A 19,256-nucleotide genomic window follows, 5' to 3' on the forward strand; every position below is an offset into this window, starting at 1 on the left:
AATTAACAAGCCTGGGAACGGTGCCAGATTAATTCAGTAGAAGATGTAACATGAAGAAATTCTGTCTTTGCTCGTGTCCAGGGTTGCCTGATTCTGACACTGAATCACAAATCTGATGTTTAGTGTTTGCTGGGTGGTCCCAGCTCCTCAGACACTTGCAGTGGATCTTAGTTTCCATGAAAGGCAGTAATTCCTCTCACATACCCACCTCAGATAAAATAGTTACATGGACTCCTTGTATATTTAAGGAAAAAAGAAGTGGGGCTGTCTTTACCTTTATCAGGTGTTTGCCACTGGAAGTCTGAGGGGACTGTTTATTTCCCTGTTGACTGGAGAATAATGTGGAAACAGCGTGATGGGAATTCAGGGTTAAGTCGGGTGGATGGATACTGACTTAGAAAGTGCTGTCCTCCAGCTGGTCAGGACTCAAAACCCAGGAGGAGATGAGAACACCTCCTGTGTGTTTTCTTTGGTGATACTTGTTGAGGGCTGTCTTGAGTTGGGCAGTGACTCGTGAATCTGAAAAGCTCAGAAGTCAGGAAGTGATTCCATTGTCATCGTATTGTCATCACGTACTTCTATCATAATGGGACCGGAGAGATTTTTTTTTCACAGGACTCTTGAAAGTGGAATTCATTCAAGAAAAGAGAAATGTTAAGGTGATCTTAAGAGTACACCTAAACGCAAAAGCCTGTATTTAATCAGACACTATCAGAATGACCAAGGAGACTATAAGGACCCTGCAAATACTGCAGCTGTAAGTTAAGGGGAGGATGTACGCTGCTCTAAGTGTACTTTGAATATATATAATCTTTTCTATACGAAATGGTTTGCACGCAACTGATATTGTTTTCTGCCCTCATAAATGGTGCTTCTGAAGCAAGATAAAATGGAAGTGTTGAGCCTGCGGTGTTGAAAAGTGACTGAGTTGCCACATCAACAAATGATTGTTAAAATGATCTCCTGTGACCTTAGCGAGAGGAGAAGGGGTTGGAATGGCAGTTGGCTGTCTCCCTTAGAGGAGACATAGCAGAAATGGCCTGAATACTAGAATTATCTCTTCTGTTAAGAACAAGAGATAATGGAGAGACACATGAAAGAGATGCAATTGTGAATGCATCCCAGGCTCCATGCAGGGCAGCTCCTTTCCTCAGCCCTAATCCTGGATAATCCCTTCCTGGTTGACCACCACGGACATTTGCTGCAAATGCATCTCCTGAATTGTCCTAAGGTTTCAGCTGCCCTCTCCTTGAACAGAAGAACATGTTACATGGCTGTTGTCAGACAGTATTTTGAGGATGAGTGAGGAAATTCAACACACCAACATGGTGATTAGTTCCTTGGTGACCTGATACAGTAGCTGCTGTGATTGGTTCTTTTTGAGGAGTAGTCCACATAAAGCTTTATGCCTTTGTTTATTTGGCAACAGTTCCTGATAGGAGATCAAAAGCAAATCATCCTTAATTCCTCTTGTTAGTCTCTGTTTTGCTATTAATCACGTTGAGCAGTTTGGATATTTAGTTGGAAAGTAACACAATTCTATTGGAATGTGGTCAGAATTAATCAATGCCTACTGCCTGCTTATTCTCAAATTGCTATTAGGTTCACTTGATCCCTATAGAAAACTCACAGGAGGGAATGAGATTTCTTTTGAGCTATGTCACAACCAAATGACATGTTTCCCATCTGGGCTTGATCTACATGTGATTTAGCTAGAAGTTCTTGCTAAATAAAACTAGTTAGTATTATTTTGAATGATTTGATGCTAGCAACAAGAGAAAAAGAGATTGCCTTTAAAACTTTTGTTTACATCAAGTGTCTGTTCAGCCTGGCTAGTATTTCAGATAGCAGGGAGCAGAGAGATGCACATCACTGAGATAATTCAAGCATTAGGGTTTATTTAGTTTAATGCAGTGAGCCATTGTAATAGAAGAAATGAGCTCTGAGCCAAAGGTGTCCTAGTTTTATGCAGTTTCCTCTCTGTTCTTTTTATGGTCTGTGTGGTTTTTCTCCAAGAATGACCTGTTCTAATATTAATAATAAGCTATAAAATCTCATTTCAGACTGATGGTACCTCAGAGCTGCTTTGCTGAGTAAATAGAGTTGGATTGCAGAATTATACTTCACTGGTCTTGTACTGTTGATAGCAGCAGAAGAGAGAAATTGAAAAATAAAGGGATAGAGGCAAGGGAGAAAAGAGATGCTTGAAAATAGATGAAGGCTTGAGAAAGTGGAAAGAAATACCATGGCTGTTGCACATGGCCGAAGGTGTTACATGTAGAAACCCTGATGCCATCTCTTGGTAGCCTCTGGTATGGCAAGATTAAGCTTAGATAACCTGTTTTGGGGGTATTAAGGGTGGTGAGTGGGCACGATACAAAGAGGAACGCGCTTCTAGGCCTGTCTTGATACTCACTGACAGGGAGGAACTGGATTATAAATGGACCTACAGTGAGACTGTTGCTTTAAGAAAAGGACTCTTTTTTTAGGCCTATTTTGTTTCTCTTATTTCATTTAAAAGCAATAGGGTTCAATAAGAAGCAATGCTTTCAACTGAAGACATTGCTTTGTTTTGCCATTATTTCTTCCCCTTTAGTGAGCTGGTGGATTATATTTGGGAAGATGGTATGGGAGCAAGTTCCTGCTGTTCTCAAGTTCTTGACTCTGTGCGCTTGGTTCATGGCTGACCATGCCTGTTGGCTTTGGGTATTTGTACTGCAGGCAATTCTCTGCTTTTCTTGGTGGGAAGGTCTCTCTGCCCTAGCTTTAATGTTCCTCATTCTGACAACAACTGTTAAGGCTTGCAGCAAGGCCCCTAGCGTGGGCTATGCAAGCTTCATAGGACACAATATCCAGTCAGGGGTTATATTCCATGTTGCCATATCTGTTTCACTATTGGTCTTTGTAGTATTTAGATTAAAGCTGACACTTGGGTGCTTCAGTGCAGTTATGTTTTCTTTTAGATATGCCTCAGATTGAGCTTCTCTCACCTAACTGGTTGTCACTCCCATCCAACTGGGAGGTAGCACTTGATTTCACATCTGTGCTGCCCAAAGGTAAATGAACTGCTGTTGTCACTGAGAACACCTTGTGGCTGAATGTGGTAGTTCCATAGAAGGATGAGTAAAGACTGACGTGCACAAGTTGTGCTAGGCATTTTGTAAATAGCCCGAATCGTGGAATAAACCAAAATAAAAAATGATAACAGAGGCAGAAAGATTATAAAGTTGTTTGTAATACAGGAAGAAATCATAGAATGGTTTGGGTTGGAAGGGACCTTAAAGCCCACCCAGCTCCAACCCCTTGACATGGGCTGGGTGCCCCCACCAGTTCAGGCTGCCCAGGGCCCCATCCAACCTGACCTTGGCACCTCCAGTGATGGGGCACCTACAGCTTCTCTGGGCAGTTGTGTCAATGCCTCTCCACTTTCTGAATAAAAAATTTCACCCTAACACCTAACCTAAATCTCTTTTAGTTTAAAGCCATCCCCCTTGCCCTGTCACTCTGAGATCGTATAAAAAGTCAGTCCCCTTCCTGCTTATAAGCTTAAGTACTGGAAGGCCACAAAGAGGTAACCCCAGATCCTTTTTCTTCTCCAAACTAAAAGCTCTTAGGTTATCTGTGAGAAAGATTGGGCAGGCTATGCCAAGTCTGCAGGTACAGGAAGAAGGATCTGTTGCAGGTGTTGGTAAGACTGTAAGAGTAAAGAAAGCAAAAAGTCTAAATCGAAGGCAAAAGATATGTCTGAAGGCCTTACAGAAACAGTGTGTTACTGTGGGCAAGTCCCCTGGAATAGGCTTTTGTATGTTCAGTGTTTGTACATCAGATTGCACTTTTTAATGTCTTCCTGAGGGTAATGAGTGTAAGATGAGTTGTCTGAAATATTTGGTGAGGATAGAGAAGTGGAAAAATGAGGAAAGGGAGACAGATGTTACGCTTGAGAGCAGGATGGGGCTGAAGTGGATTGTGGAGTGAATGAGGAGCTGGCAGAGTGAGGAGAAGGCTGAGCAATGCGACCTTGTAAACATGTTTGAGATAAATGTGAAGTGCCAGAGCTTTCGGAAGGCATCAGTCAGACAGCTCTGGGGTGCTGGAGCTGAAGGGAGGGATATTTCTGAGTAAAGCCTGTCTGAACAACCTCACTGAGGTGACAAGCTTGTGCCCACCTGCCTGCTTTTTAGTCCTGGAGATGGAGTCCCTTGGAAAGCACTGAACTGGATAATGACATAAATCTGATAACAGCCAGAAAGTGACTAGATAAAGCTGAAGACGCTTGTGTGTCAGCATATCTGAGAGCCCAGAAATCCTCTTTTCCTTGTCTTTCACCTGAGTTATTGTCCTCTTGGACCCAGAAGTGTATTACTCCTATAAAGAGGTAGATGGCAGCTGTGAAAGACCCTCCCAGCAAATGCTTCCAGACTGAAGGTAGGCATGGGAAATTTGAAAACTGTGGAAGAAAGTATCAGTGCAGACTTCCAATAGCAAGAATCGAGTGCAGTGTTGTCTCTGAGCAAGTGCTGTCCACACAAAAACAACCTGAAGAATTTCCTAGGGCTGCTATGGCTGGCTTTGTTGGTTGTTGTTTTTTTTTTTCCAGCTCCACCAGTGCTGGTAGGTGAGGTGTGAACCAGTCTCTAGAACTATCAGTGGCATTAAAAACATCACAGCGATTAGACCTGTCCTCATCAGAGTTAAATGACGTGGTGTCAAAGCTCTTAGCAACAGCCTTTCTACACTAGGATTCCCTATCCTGATAATGCTGTTGGAGCTGCCCCAGCATTAGCAGCAGCAGGGCAGCTGGTTTTAGCAATACAGAGAACAGGCAGTACAACTGACTGCCTTCCAGTGAGTGGGAGGGAGCAAACTCCAATGCTTTCAGGCTCTTTGGACAGTTAGATAATGCTGATTGTAGAAAACAAAATAGCAAGTTGAAAAACTACAGTATTTACTGAGTGCAGGTGGAATAGATTTCATTAGGAAAGCTCTTTTTGTAATAACAGTGCTATTAGCAGCACAGATCTGTCTTGGTAATGCTGGTAGGGCTCTTCCTGGTCTCTTTATCTGCAGGGCAACACTTGGAATGGCAGCAATGCCAGTAAAATCTGTAAATAAACCCAGAGCTGAGCAGCTCTGGGATGTGTTCAGAGACAAGGCTTGGAACACAGAGGGGAGAACCTGGAAGCCTGACGTGGCTGGTGAGGAAGAACAGGGCTACTGACTCCAAATAGAGCTGCAGTGCTGGGGCTGGGAGTGGAAATTCCCCCCGAAGCTTGATTCTTTGCAAGGTCATGGCTTTGAGACTGAGCTTTTACTGTCTGCCTGCAGCAACAGCAAGGCTATTATAGGAGATAAAGACAATTGTCCCACAGCTTTGGCTCATTTACTTTATCTTCTCTCTGTGTTAAATGGATATAGTTTGATCTTTGTGTGTACTATAGGACATATGTTGCAATGGCATGACAGCTCTCACTGTGTACCCAAAAGCTTAATTTTCCTTTTGATTTTTTTTTTTTTAAATTGCTCTTACACGTGTGACTATTCTGACTTTCACTGCCTTCCAGATTCTTCTGTGCAGAAAAATCAGTGGCACATAGAAGAACTGTCCCAATAGTGCTTGGTTATTTGTTTGTTTTTTTTTTTACTGTGCTTTTTATTTATCTCTGCTGCTTCGTTCCTCTATTTACAGCTGATGTTCTACCAGCCTTGGCTTTGATATGGCCTGTTCTCGTATCCTAAGCAGAGCCTGGCTTGACTATATCAGATGAAAGTTTTCCAATGAAAAGAGGGGGAAACAAGTGCTAACAGTTAGGCTTCTGCAAATTAATGCTTCAAAAAGCCCCTGCAGTAATGCTGGTATGACATTGCTGATTTTTTTTCTGTGGCCATTGTCATTACCCAGTGTTTGCTATATTTTGGCTTGTTAGTGATTCCTGCCCCCAGCCCCCCACCCCTAAGTGCTGTGAAGAATGAGCACCAGCGCAAAGATGTGACTAGTTTGCTTAATAGGGAGTTGCATGCATGAAACAGGAAGAAAAAAAAAAATAAAAATCACTGTGCTTGGCCAGCTCTGCCACCACAGTCAGATGCTTGCTGCTTGCAAGCTGCATGATGAAGTCACTTAGTGGCCAGTGCTGCACCTGGGGCTAGTGCATGCTGTCTGCTGACAAGTCTCCTTGGTCATAGATGTGGGGATGAAATCTGAGGCTGTGCATTGCCTGCCCCTGGGTGTACGGTCTTCCTACTCATCATCTCAAAGTCTTGATGTGACCTGTGTGTTGGATCTGACTCAGAGCAGCCAGCTGGGCAGCATGCCATGTGGGAGGCAGCATGAGCTGACAATACTATCTCTCTGAATCTTGATGAAGGCTCTAAACAATACGTACTACTCTTTTTCAGGACAGGACCCTCACCAAAGCTGTTTCCATTGCATTCTTACATAGCCTGTGACAGGTCTCTGAAATGCAAATATCTTTAGAGGTGCTGCAGAGAGCCTCATCTCTGACCTGCAGTCTGTAGGGTGCCCGTATTGGAGCAAGATGTCCTACTTCTGCCCTACCTGAGCTGCAGAGTTGAGGTGAGGACAAGGGCATTGACAGCAGTGTTGGAGGAGTTGTGCCCACTGCTGTGAGTGTTTGTGGTGGTGGCTCAGCCTGCTTGCACAGATGGATCCTGCAGGGGATGCTTCCTCGTTTGCAGCTATCCTACTTAATCTGAAGTTGATCACTTTTTTGATGGCTCTCCTGATGACAGCTTGGAAGTCTTATGTCCAGAAAGCTGCTGCAGTGCAGTGAAAGGTGTTCAGTTTCTATACCTTGGCTTTTTCTGCAGAGGTATCTATCTGTGTATTATCTGTGCATAGTACACAGTACAGCAGCATCCCCATGTCCTTCCTGCATTTCAAGCAAGGCAACCCTCAGAATAACAGAGGGAGGCAAATAGCAGGACAGCTTTCTGTCTGCTAAACCCTTATTGAAATTCCCAGACAAGTTAATAAGCTTTTCTCCCTGCTCTGCAATTGCAACATCTATTTTCCCTGAAGTCTTCATCATTACTTTACTTGCCTGTGGCAAATCTGAGTGCTGTATGTTTCTAGCAGTGTTCTACATGTGTTTTGCAGTCCAGTTTTCCCAAAACAGTGTGCAAAATTGACATTTCTTTTACATAGAAGATAAACTAGAAATGTGTCTTATTGACTGGCTGTTTCTATTGAATTAAGAGGTTTGGGTTGGTTAAGGCTGAGTTTTCTGAGGAAGAGTCCAGACTTTTAGAGATTTAGATGTACAGAGGTAAAGCTGGAGATCCACTATTCTCATTGGAAAGCCTTTTGGAGGGGTTCAGGCTCAACTCTGCTCAGTTATAAAAGGTAGTTGTGATCTTACCATACATATGGGCTTCGAAAAATTCTGCTTGGTGCTAGCTGCGTGCTTAGACATGGAAATGCCTTTGAAACATAGGTCAAGATAGCTGATGTGAGTCTCTAGGACAACGCTACTTTGTTCTCAAGCATGTTTGTGCAAGTTGATCTCAACTTGAGACTGGCTTAGTAGAACCAGTTAAGCTCTGCATTACACGTGTGCACGCATAAGGGGTTTATAAGCAGCCACAACTCAATATTTCCAAGTGGGTTCATGTTCAGCAGCATTACTTAAAACCATCAAACTGTACAAGTGCCCAATCCATAGTAAGTTCTGTGTGAAAGGGTAGGTGAAAATAACCTGCGTGTATATGGCAAGAGGATCTCATTGGAGGAGGTGGAAAGTGGGGTAGCTGGAAACTGGGAGAAAATTGGTGACTGCTCCTGAATATCTTCTCTATATTGGGTTGGAATTTCACTTGTATGTAAGCTTTTCAGAGTGCTCTCTGGCCACTATGTTTTGGGATTTATGTATGAGCAATGTATGAAAAACTGTTTTACTTGTGTGCATAACAGTGAAATGTTTCCTCATTTGGGAAACGCATGGACTTCGATAATTGGAAAGCATTGCATTCAGGAGGATTAATTAGCTTCAGTGTTTTCCCATTGTTCCCTGCTGGAAATGTGGATGTAACTCTATGCTCTGTCAGTGTTGCAGTGAGCAGTTGCATTCAAAGCATTGTCTTTTACTATAGGTGGGCTGTGCAACTGGACCCTCACAAACTGGCAGATCTGGATAAGACTGTAGGGTTAATATGATATTATTGCCAGTTCACAGACATCCAGTTTGTACCTGGTTATGTAGCATAGGAAGAAATGATTCCAGAAACTGCTTCCTGCATGTATTCAAGAGGCTCTACAAGGCAGCCCTTTTTCTGAAGAATGTTAAGCTTTAAGTTTTCCTTTGGCTTTTCTTTATGGATGTTCTTCATCTGAACAGAACCAGAGAGGGAGCTTGAAGTGCCTTGTAAACTGATGGATCCATTTCTAGAGCTTTGTAATAGGGAAACAGTACCATTACATTAAAAAGAACAAACACTTTTTTTTTAATCTTCAATACCGAACATTCTTTGTTTTATTTAGGGGAATCTGTCTTAGTGCTTGAAGAAAGGGCTGACACTGAAGTTACCCTTGTAACTTTCTTGGTGATGTTCAGGGAAGACTGAACTTTCTCAGGACTTCAGCTTTGCATTTTGTGATTTTTATTTTTTTTTTCCAGGTCTATTAAGTTGTACAGATACTTACATTAGTTTAACTGACTCTGGGCACAAGCAATGGCATGTCAGATATCTTACTGCCTGGCCTGCTGACACTACAAGCTGCTCTAGGGTATCCTACTGCCAGCAATTGACTGGACATAAAGCTCTTCCAGTTGCTTGCAGACAAACACTGTGTGAATGTAGGCTTATTATATGGCATCATAAGGCTCTGGGTACCCCCAAGCCTCAGCTTCTCTTTCAAAATTTGCCATTGGAGACTTCTCAATGGCAAGCCATCTATGATTCAACTTAGTTTCATGATGACAGAATTCCAGGTTGTCTATTGAGATTTGACTCTGGAATGTCTGGGTAGGTAACACTTGAATTTGTCAAGATTTCTCTGTAAGATTTCTACCCTCAATAGAGTCAACAGCTGCTCCCAATTTCGAGTTGTACATGAGCTTTATTGGTAAACTTTCAAGTCCACATTCCAAATCATTTATGAAAACATTCAAGGGAAGTAGCCCTAAAATGAATCCCTAAGGAATCCCAGTGGTGTCAGGCTCCCTGCCTGATGTAACCTCATCTGCCATAACCCTCTGACCTGTCAGCCAGTTGTTCACCCATTGCCTTGTTTTTGCCTAGATGAATGCTGGATGTTTTGTTCTGGAGGATACCGTGGAAACAGTATTGAAAGCTTTGCTGAAATCCTAAAAGATTACATTAGCTGGCTTTCCTTGGTCAACCCTTTGGTCTGTAGAGTGTGAACTGTCAGTTATAGTGAACCGATAAACGATGAATGAAGTGACAATAAAGGACTGAGCCAACAGACCACCAGGTTCTTTCCCACTGGTGAGTGAAATGGGGTTGGAAGGCAGCTCTCTGGGGATGAAGGGAGTTTTAACCTCGCTCACTGATATGATTTCAGTGTGTGAGATGTTCTGCAGGGCTGTGCTGTTATCCAGTGTGGCCTCTGAGTATCTTCCTCCCCATCCTGAATTGATCAGGGGTGGCATCAAGCCCTTCTCTGTTCCCTCTGCATGCCTCCCTTAGGTGGGAGAGCTGGGTTCTCACACTGTCATCTTAATATTGTCTGGGTGATTGATCTTTTAAGAAACCTGTGTTGACTGAATGACCCCCTTCACCTTGATGTGAATGACAAGCTGTCACAGCCTGCCTCAGCTCTATTGGTGACATCTGACCCCAGAGAGGGAGCTTGACAGGAATGGGAAGCCTTTTGAGCTTTAGCTTTTGCCTCTGCAAGCGATGCCGGCTCTGTACCATGCAGCATGAGATACCTGGGTATTTATTTGGCAAGGATTTAAATGCACTTCCTGTGCCTCGTTCTTTATTACTAATTTTAAGCTAATTTAAGTTAGAAGCTAAAAGAATAGGATGGATTTTTAGGATACAGCTGTCTCTCATTCTGTACTTCTATACTAGAAAGAGTAGGATACTTGTAAGAATGCCTGGAGGGTAGCCCTGGGGTGACTCTTCTTCCTGGGAGGCAGAAATAGAAGAGGCTGAAATGCTGTACCTTTCCATTGATGTAACATATCAGGCTCCAGGGAAGACAGAGATGCTTGGAAGATGCTTTGGTGAAGGCTTTGAGCTGAGCCTGGGAACTGAAATACATTCATTACATTGGCCACTTAGGGTAGAACAGAGAACTTCACACAGGGCAGGAGCTTCTGCATTACAACCATAACTTCTCAATAAGCACAGTGTGTGATTTGGAGCACACAAGTGTGTAAGACAGGAAAAAATTCAATTCTGGGCTTCTTTTGGGCTTAAAGAGTAGGGAGTAATCTCTCCCTTCACTGTTGATCTTTTTTAATTGACTTAGTACATGCTCATTTACTGCTTTTGTTTTTTTTTTTACCACCTTACTCTGACATTTAATGCTCATAGAAGTCTTTGAAGGTGGGGAGAAAATACTTTTCAGCATGAATTTAATTTGTTCTCAGTTTGTTCTCAAATTCTATTCAGCAAAAAAGAATTGCATCAGAGAGAATAGTATCCATGGAAGATGCATAATTTGTTTGAAGGCAGTATGTGCTTTTCCAGGAAAACAAATCAGATCACTGGAATTGAAGTAACCATTAGAAAAGGAGCGTGTGACTTCTTTTTTTTTTTTCAGTTCCCTTTTCTTTGGCACCAAGTCAAAAGCACATCTGTGCAAAACAGCTGGATCTCTGAACACCACCTGTTGGCGATGGGTGGGACATTGCAAACTGTAAGCAGGCTATGCCTTTAGCATAAGTCTTAATACCTAGCTAGCAAGCTGGAGCTAAAGCAAACGATGATGGGTGTGTTTTTGTCAGTCGCAGACCAGCAGTGCCATGAAAATGCTGGCAGCATAGGCAGCTTTTCCCCATGAATTTTCAAAACTTGCAAAGCTGCTGGCTTTAAAACTTTAAAACAAAGCAAATTACTGTGGAAGTACTTACATATTTAAGATCTATATTTCTGGGCCACAATGGAAATGGCTGTTTGAGGCATCTGTCTCTGGTGAGATCTACCTTCTGATGGGATTTATAACGCACCTGTTGCTGTGGTTCCTATGTGTTATTTCCAAATGCCTCTCCGTTGTCAAATGTGAAGTTTTCTTTTTAGATTGGGTTAGTCTGTGACTGTATGCTCCAGTAACTAAATACAAGTCCCAAGAGCTGGGGGTGAAAAGCAGCCAGGCAGTATGTGCTCTTAGGTGCACTTAATTCCTTCAAGAGACAGGAGCAACTGGAGCTTATGGACTTTAAGCATGTAAGCTGTAGTACCTTGAGCCCTCAGTCAGGATTCCCATTGTGCTAGATGCTGTACAAACATATAACATGGTCCTTGCCCCACACTGCGTGAGATATAAAATGAACATGACAGCAACAAGTGAGTGCAGTGAGAAATAGCCAGACGAAGAGCAAAATGAGAGAGTAGGCTGAGGCAATGCGGGCTGCCAGGCAGGGGAGAATCTTTTATGTCTCTAATGATAGTACTTTCCATCTTCATTATCCAGGTGTGATTGCCTTTAGGAATTGCATCAGGTCTGAAGAGGTATTTAATGAAGCACCAAATCATTAGCTTTCGTTCAATAATAAGAGGATGTTTCATGTTTAAGCATGTATAAAGATAACATCTCTCAGGAGAAGGAAGATGCTGGTTATATTACTTGGGAGCTGATTTACAAAGCCCTGTTGGATCAGTTCTTTGTTCAGTCTTTAGCGTCTCAGCTGTTCCCTGTCCATAGTAACAAGGAACAGATGGGCACCAAACTCCTCATGCCCTATGAGTTTTCAAATCCTTTCATGTAGTTTACCAGGCATCCCTTCTGTAACAACATTTTTCATTTCCAGGGGGTTTTCTTCAATGATGTGTAGAACAGAAGTAAGCAATCAATTCAAGAAACAGAGACAGAGTTGTCCATAGCAATGCTAAGAGCTGCAGCCTTATGAGCCAAGATCAGAGTGGGGAAGGGGACTTAAGAGAAGCTGCCTCCTGGTCTCCTCTGTCTGCAGCACTTCCAGCTGACACTGTCCCAATAGCCCAGATCTGACGGGGTGACCCCCTCATCAGATAATAATAATAGAAGAATAGAATAATAGAATAATAAAAGACTTTTCTTTGTCTATGCTGAACAGCCTGATGGCTAATCCGATTCTTCTTTGGCGTGGGAAGCACATTTTTCTCTTTGTTGTTGCTCCTGGTTCCTAAGCACAAGATCTGGAAGCTGATTGTCTATCTGCCTGCAAGCTGCACTCCTGCCCTGATATTCAAGCTGCTGGTTTGGAAACACTTCAAAAGACTTCCATTCTTCAGAGCTGCTGTCTGCACTGCTGTTACAGGCAGTTTTTAATGTTTTCTGATTACAGTGTGGCATTTATTATTATGCCTTTTAAGACAGCACAACTTTATTTATACATCTTTTTATTGAAATATATGAATGAGTCTCCTTCGAGATACCTGCTCTGTCAATCCCAGTGAAGGATTTGAGTAACGTAATGCCACAGAACAGAAAATCAGAGGAAGGCATCTGGACAGGTTCGCCAGTTTGTTTTTAATGAAACGTTTTATCCCTTATTCCTTCTTGAGACAAATGCAGAGTTCTGAACTGGGCATGCTGTCAAATCCTCAGGTCTAGCATATGGCTCATAGAGACATCTTTCTTCTGCTCTTAAACTTTCCCTCCTGTTCCCGTCTTTTATTTTTCTCTCTTGCTCTTATGCGCTATTTATCTCCTTTCTGTCTTCCCAACCCAGATTCACTCATCTCATTATCTCTTCTGATGTCAGAAAAGATGCTGTTGGTTTACCATATGCTGTTAAGAGGTGCTGGTGTCACAAACACAAGTTGCCTTGGATTGCTGTAAGCCCATTGACACATCCATCAACTTGCTGCTGTTCTCAGTGAAAGCCCATTCTACCTTCTCATCTCTGACTTGTTTCCTGTAGGGTGTTTTGTATGTTTGAATTTGTTCTGTGCTAAAGGTAGATAATATTCTGGGGTTACTAGCTGACAACTGACTTGAAGTGTAAATTATAATGCTGGTGTTAACTCCAAGCTTAAAATATATACGCAAGGAGAGTTCATAGCTGCACTGTGTGATGCTCTTCTTTCCTGGGATACTGTATGTGTGAAGAGTTTGCACAGCTTCAAAAATACATGGAAGGGAAATAAATTTCACTTAAAAACAAAACAAAAAAAAACAAAAAAACAAAACAACAAAAAAACAGCTTCCATAGGCACCAGTGGTAGCTTATGAAATCTCTGGATGGCAAACAGCTGGAGTAAGAGAGGCTTTTTTGGAAGTTCTAGCACTGCATCTTTACTCTGGTTTTGTACTTCTAGAGCAGTGTTGGATGTAAGATCCAGGCTGCCTGGGCTTCCTGCTTACACTGGTGTTGCTGGTCTTTTCTAGCCTGGCTAGTTAACTTTGTGTTTGGAGAAACTGTTTATCGTTCAGTTCCATTTTGTATGATTAAAATTAAGGCATATAGAACTACTGTGATTTCTGGGTCAGGTGTTTCAGAGCCTTTCCTCATTGGCACCTGGGCTCTCCTGCTACTGCCTGTTATAAGCAAATTCGGGCTCCCTTTTCAAATTCATTACATTGTTCATTCTCTTTCTGCCAAGAGGGTGTTTCAGAGCCTCATTTTCCAGTGCTTAAGAGCTTTCTTTTAATTTCCAGTTGAAACTTATTCATGGCCGTTTTATATCTCTTTGTCCTTGTGCCAGCTTTGTTCTTCAGTTTGAGTAGCTGTCTTATGCAGTGTTTACTTCTCCCCACCCCAGTGGGAGAGATTGGAGAACAATCAAGTCACCTTTCAGCCATTATTTTGCTAAAGTAACCAAACTTCAGTCTTTAAGGCTCCTGAAATTTCTCTGCTACTCTGTTTTCTTAGCCCTTTTCTGCGTCGTTCCTTTCAAGCACTGCCCACAGCTGTTTGAGTGAAACCTGAAGTTAAAACCTTCATGCTTTCCCTTTGCCATTGGCAGTGACAGTCTGAGTCCCGATCTGTCCTTTTCACCTTGTTGGGTCACACTTGTCCTAATCTTCTAATGGGCTCATCTATCCAGGATGCTTCCCAATTAGGAGCCCCAGCTCATAACTAACACTTATTTAGCCCTAAATGCATAACCTTGCACTTTGACCATTACACTTCATCCCACCTCTATTGCTTCAGAACTCAAAAACATCCTGTTATTCCTGAAAGATAATCCAAACTCCCGACTGTTGGTAATAGCTCCTGACTTCACGCCATCAGCAGATTTTGTTGGTTTACTCTGACTTTTTGTGTTGAGGTTATTAATGAAAGTATAAAATAAGATCAGCCTCAAAATGCATCCTTGAGATCTTCCATGTGTGACCTCCCTCCAGTCCAATAATTTCTCTTGCTGTACATCTCCTGCTAGTGCCTCTTCAACCAGTTCCTCTCCCACCTTTGCAGTTCTTGTACTAATCCTCATCTTCTCCCAGTTCACTGATTTCCAGTGTGGCACCATATCGAAAGCTTTATTGAACAACAGAGAAATGAGATCTGCTGTGTTTCGCTTGTCTAGAAAAATCAGTTATCCAAGAAATACATCGAGTTAGGCTGGCTTGCTCTACTTTTTAAGTCTGTTTTGTCCCTTAAACATGTTTGATCCATTTGGCAGTTTACACTTGTGTATTTAATTACTCTCAGTATGTACTCTAAAACAATGCGTACTATTGAGGTTAGCCTACTGGGTCTGAACCTGCTTATGAGTACCTGTAGAGCATGTTCTGTAGGTCACACAGAACACTGTCTGTTACCTGTGTCAAATCATCTCTGAATTGCAGTGAATTAGGAGACGAAATGCCCTAGTTTGGTTCCACTTTATTTTACTGTAGCACTACGTGTGGCATGGACTGAGATAAGGCAGTGTCTAGGCTGCTAGTATGGCAAATGAGAAATCCAGCTAGCTACAGCTACAGGACTGTCGTGTTGCTCAAAAAGTAGGTGGAAATTGAGAAAATTCATACAATAAATGAGGTGCCTCTTCTGTATGGATCTAGAAATACTTGTGTTCTTCCTCCACTCCTTTGCTGTTCAGGTGTGTGATTGATGCATCACCTAAAGCCCACAGGGACTACTGTGAAATTAGGTACGTAATGTTTTCTTTTAAAACACGCATGTGAGCTTTGGGAGGAGCTCTGGGCAAAATTGTAATTTGTTTAAAGCTATTTACTTTGTCCCAAGCTGGGTACTTAAGAAAAGGCTAAGTGATCACTGGATGTAGCACATCTCTTTCTTCAGTGTGCAGAATGGCTGGTAGGTGACAGTATTCCTCCCACCAGCTGAATGGCTGCTGTTTGGGTGGAAGTAAAATAATGAGAGCATGACTGTACTTCCCCTGGTGGGTGGGATTTTAGTTGTTTATTTCTTGTTTTCTTTTGTTGTTGTTGTTGCTTTTTTTTCCCCCCTAAATCTTGGAGTATTTTTTATGCAGATGTGTGCAGTTGGTGATTGCTTGGTTTTTTTTTTAATGCTGGTGTTGAACTTTGTCAGGTTAATTATGGAAGCATGACCTTAGACAAAGACACCAACCCAACATCAGCAAGAACCAGATCTTGAATCTTTCTCAGTCTCAGCCACTGCTACAACACGCAACAGACAGCAGCTTGATGACAAAAAAGAAAACAGTAATTTTTTGCTGCAGATGATAATTGGCTCAGTATGGAAGTTAATGTGATTTTATTTGGGGATTGGTTTCTAAAGAGATTACATTTTAAGGAATCCACGGGCATGAAGGGTTTTGCAGCTGTATTTATTCAATAAGCTGTAGGCACTTGAAACTTCGCAGCAGTAAGCCAGGTTGGTACATGGCTCTTCTTGCTCCAGCAGAACATGGCTGGAAAGGGAAACCTTCTGAGTGGCTGGTAGGATGGAGCTAATACCATGTGGGAAATGAGTATATCTCAGTGCAGATCTCTGGCTCCCATTTAGATTGATGCTATGCTGAGTCAGGCAAGTTGAGTTGCTTACTTGTGCATTGAATTGATGTAAAGGTTAACAAAAAAATCTCTGCTTATCTCTTTTCTACTAGTACTCTTTAAGACCTAGGGGCAAATCTCACATCACATTAACGTGTTTCTTACAAGCCCTGATCTGAGTGGGGAACCTTTACCTGCTGCTGCAGTATGAGATGTAACTATAAGGAAATGAACCTTATTTTCAGTTTAAGCAGGTGGGAAGGGGGATGGAGGGGAAGTTTATTTTGGAAAAATGGAGGAGGGAGTGGAATCTATTGGAAAATGCTGACATCCCAATCCGATGCAGAATCTATCTGCTGATGTAGATGGAAGCACTGATGTCTGGAATGGGTGTATGCTGAGTGTGATACAAAGAAATGGTTCTAGGGCAGTAGTTTAAAGACTTGCTTCATTACTTTGGGTATGTGGCTGTTTCTTTACATTTAATGGTCACTACAAATCAGTGTAACGGTAAAGCTAGAGGGCTAATGGTCGTTTAGAATAACTGAGTCAGCTGCAGAAACTGGATTCTCTGCTGGTGTAAGACTTTGCAGCTCAAGCTGTCAGTTTAGACCAACTGCGAAGCCTGACCCAGAAGATCATGGAGAAGAAGGTTAAAAAAATTATCAAAGAAACTGACATTTTTCCATCTTTCTTTTTTCCCCAGGGCAGCCATTGAGGCTCTGGCAGCATTGCTGAAATCAAGTAAGTTTTTCTTCATATTATGACTTTTCTTTCTGTGCTGTGCTGCTGGACGGAATGATCCTGTTGAACCTCATTCTCTTTTAGTATCCACTTCCCCCTAAATCCCAAAAAGCACTGCTTAATGAAAAGAGGTAGTTGTTTATATGTCTTGCAGTGCTTTTCAGCACCTTGTGGCTCTGTAGGCATGCAGATCTATGGGAGATGCTTTAGATCCCAGGATCAAGTTGCTGTGGGAACCAAGTGAGATGCTTAGTTTGAATAATCAGAGAACAGTGGTTGTCCTGGTGCTTGGTACAGGGAAAAAAATTGGGGAAAGCTGTCCAGGCAGTGAATAATGCTCATTGCTCTGCTCTGTCGTTACTGGTAAATGGCTTGAAGACTTCTCTGTCCTGCGATGCTCCTGTATTGTCAGCTGACCTGGAAACACTGTTGTTATTGGAAGAGGCTTGGAAGACTTCTGCACTGCAAAAAGCATGACCTTATTCTCCCTTGTGATTTCATGCAGACCTAAAAGACAGGGCTGCAGCCTATGCATTGCTGGGGCATACTTAAGGCAGGTTGTGCTTGGCATCTGCACCAGCTGGCTGTGGGTGCTGGAGATGTTAACAGGGAGTCTCAGTCGCGCACTGTTGTGTGACTGTTCCTGAAATGGACGTGTTACCCTTTCCTGCCTTTTTCCTATCCAAAAACACTTACCTTTTATTACTAGAACTTAATAAAGCTTTGATTAAGAAAGAGCACTCTACTATTGCAGACTATCTACTCTCCAATAAATCACAATGGTGTACTGTCCTTCTCTCTCTCCATCCTTTTCTTCCCCTCCCTTTTTCCTTTTTACAGTATTAGGAATAATGCATTTGTGAAAATCTCTAGTCCTGAAAGCAGTGCTTAAATGAGCAGATTGCAATGGGATTGTCTCCGAGTCGCAGTGATGAATTCTGAAACGATGCTCCAGTATTAACCTTGCTGCATAGATTTAAAGGTCACGTTATTGCAACAAGGAAAGACCTTCTGCTTTGGGCACTAAATCTTAATAAGGGGGGTTGTGGGGCTATGCCACAGCTGCTTGCAATATAAAAAGCAAAATTAGCATTTAGAATAGAAAGGAGTGCAGACAGAAACCTAGAAAAGTGGAACAAGAGCTGAAAGCTCATCAGGCAGCTTGAGCTTTTCTCCTGCGCTCCTGTTCTATGGCAGGCACCAGGAACGGGAAGTGAAATTCTGCTGGCCCAGGATGTTAAAAGTATTAGTTTCCTATTTCAGGGCTCGTTCTGGGTCTAGAGATGAGGATGATACGGAGAAGTGAAGAACTAATCACCAAAGGAAATTGTAAAATGAGTTCTAAACCCATGCTGTAAAAGTCAGTGCTGTGTGGGGGGAATCATTTTGTGAGCCGAGGATTTTTTAGGGAATCTGGAAGGACTGGATTCAGCTCCAAATTCCCCTGGTGCTTTCTTTTCTTTTCTTTTCTTTTTTTTTTTTTTTTTTTCCTGTTTTCCTGGAGTGAAGTAAGTTTTAAGGATACTTACTCTTAGAATAAATTTCTCTGTGGCTCTTCTCAGCCAATCTGGGTTCTGGAGACACCTGGGCTCCTTCTCTTATGCTTCTTGTATTTTAAGAAGGACAGAGAGCAAAGCAGCCTTACGTTGTCACTTGGGAGGATCACTGTGATGCACAGTAGAGCACCACAGCCTGCAGGGCAGCTTGTACTCTGTTTTCTGATGCTTTCTGCAGGCTGTTGCTCAGTGGTCAGAATGTCTTTTGGTTTTTCGTCTTGTCCTGAAGCTCGAGAAACTAGAAGCTCCAGGTTTCTGGTGTAGCTGCACACAGCTTAGCAGGCTGTGCCTTTTGGGAGGTGTGGGTTAGGGAATGTGAGAAACATCTCTGGTTTTTCCATAGTCAACATGGCAGGAGAAGAACTGAATTGTTTTTCGTGATTGTCAGCACAGCTTTGCTTATCACAGTTAACTTATCTATGCATATGACCTTAGAGTTCTTAGAAAGCTGAAAATCAGATCCGATGAATGTTAGAACAAGCGCACACCTATTCTTGCTGATCTCCCTGCAGGGCTGTTGGATTGTTAAAAGCTTCAGTTCGAAGCAGGCATGAGGGTTATGGTTATGCATGGAAGATATTGAGGTGAAACTGTCCCTCTTGCTTCTGGCAGCAAACAGCCATGGGAGAAAACCCCGCACTTTTAAAGGGAGCAGGCAGATGGCAGTGTGTCTCCCTGATGGCTTCTGAAATATCCTTCTTCATCTCCTCAGGCTTCCTTAAGCTCTGCTTAAGACTTAGTCCTTCTGCAGAGCCAATGCCTGGCTGGAAACTCTCTGGCCTCTGTCTCTTTCCTAACAGAAGAAGATGCAAAATGCCCACTGTATCAGGTGCATAATGCTATGTGTAAGAAAATGGTTCGGAATAAGAATCATCAGTGGAGAGAGGATGAGGAAA

The 19,256-nt window shown here is 42.5% G+C and overlaps 1 protein-coding gene across 18 annotated transcripts in view; it reads left to right on the plus strand.

Annotated features, from left to right (window-relative positions):
• The window catches only part of AGBL1 (AGBL carboxypeptidase 1), a 487,401-nt gene that overhangs the window by 26,868 nt on the left and 441,277 nt on the right, over positions 1–19,256 (plus strand). For all 18 annotated transcript variants that reach the window (XR_007379113.1, XR_007379116.1, XR_007379112.1 and 15 more), the window contains one exon: positions 16,767–16,804. Coding sequence is in view for 5 of the 18 variants with exons in the window: in XM_048956254.1 (XP_048812211.1) it covers positions 16,767–16,804 (38 nt within the window). In the remaining 13 variants the exon portion in view is untranslated. The remainder of the gene's footprint in view (positions 1–16,766; positions 16,805–19,256) is intronic.

The sequence above is a fragment of the Lagopus muta genome, chromosome 10 (genome assembly GCF_023343835.1).
Source record: "Lagopus muta isolate bLagMut1 chromosome 10, bLagMut1 primary, whole genome shotgun sequence".
Classification (NCBI taxonomy): Eukaryota; Metazoa; Chordata; class Aves; order Galliformes; family Phasianidae; genus Lagopus; species Lagopus muta.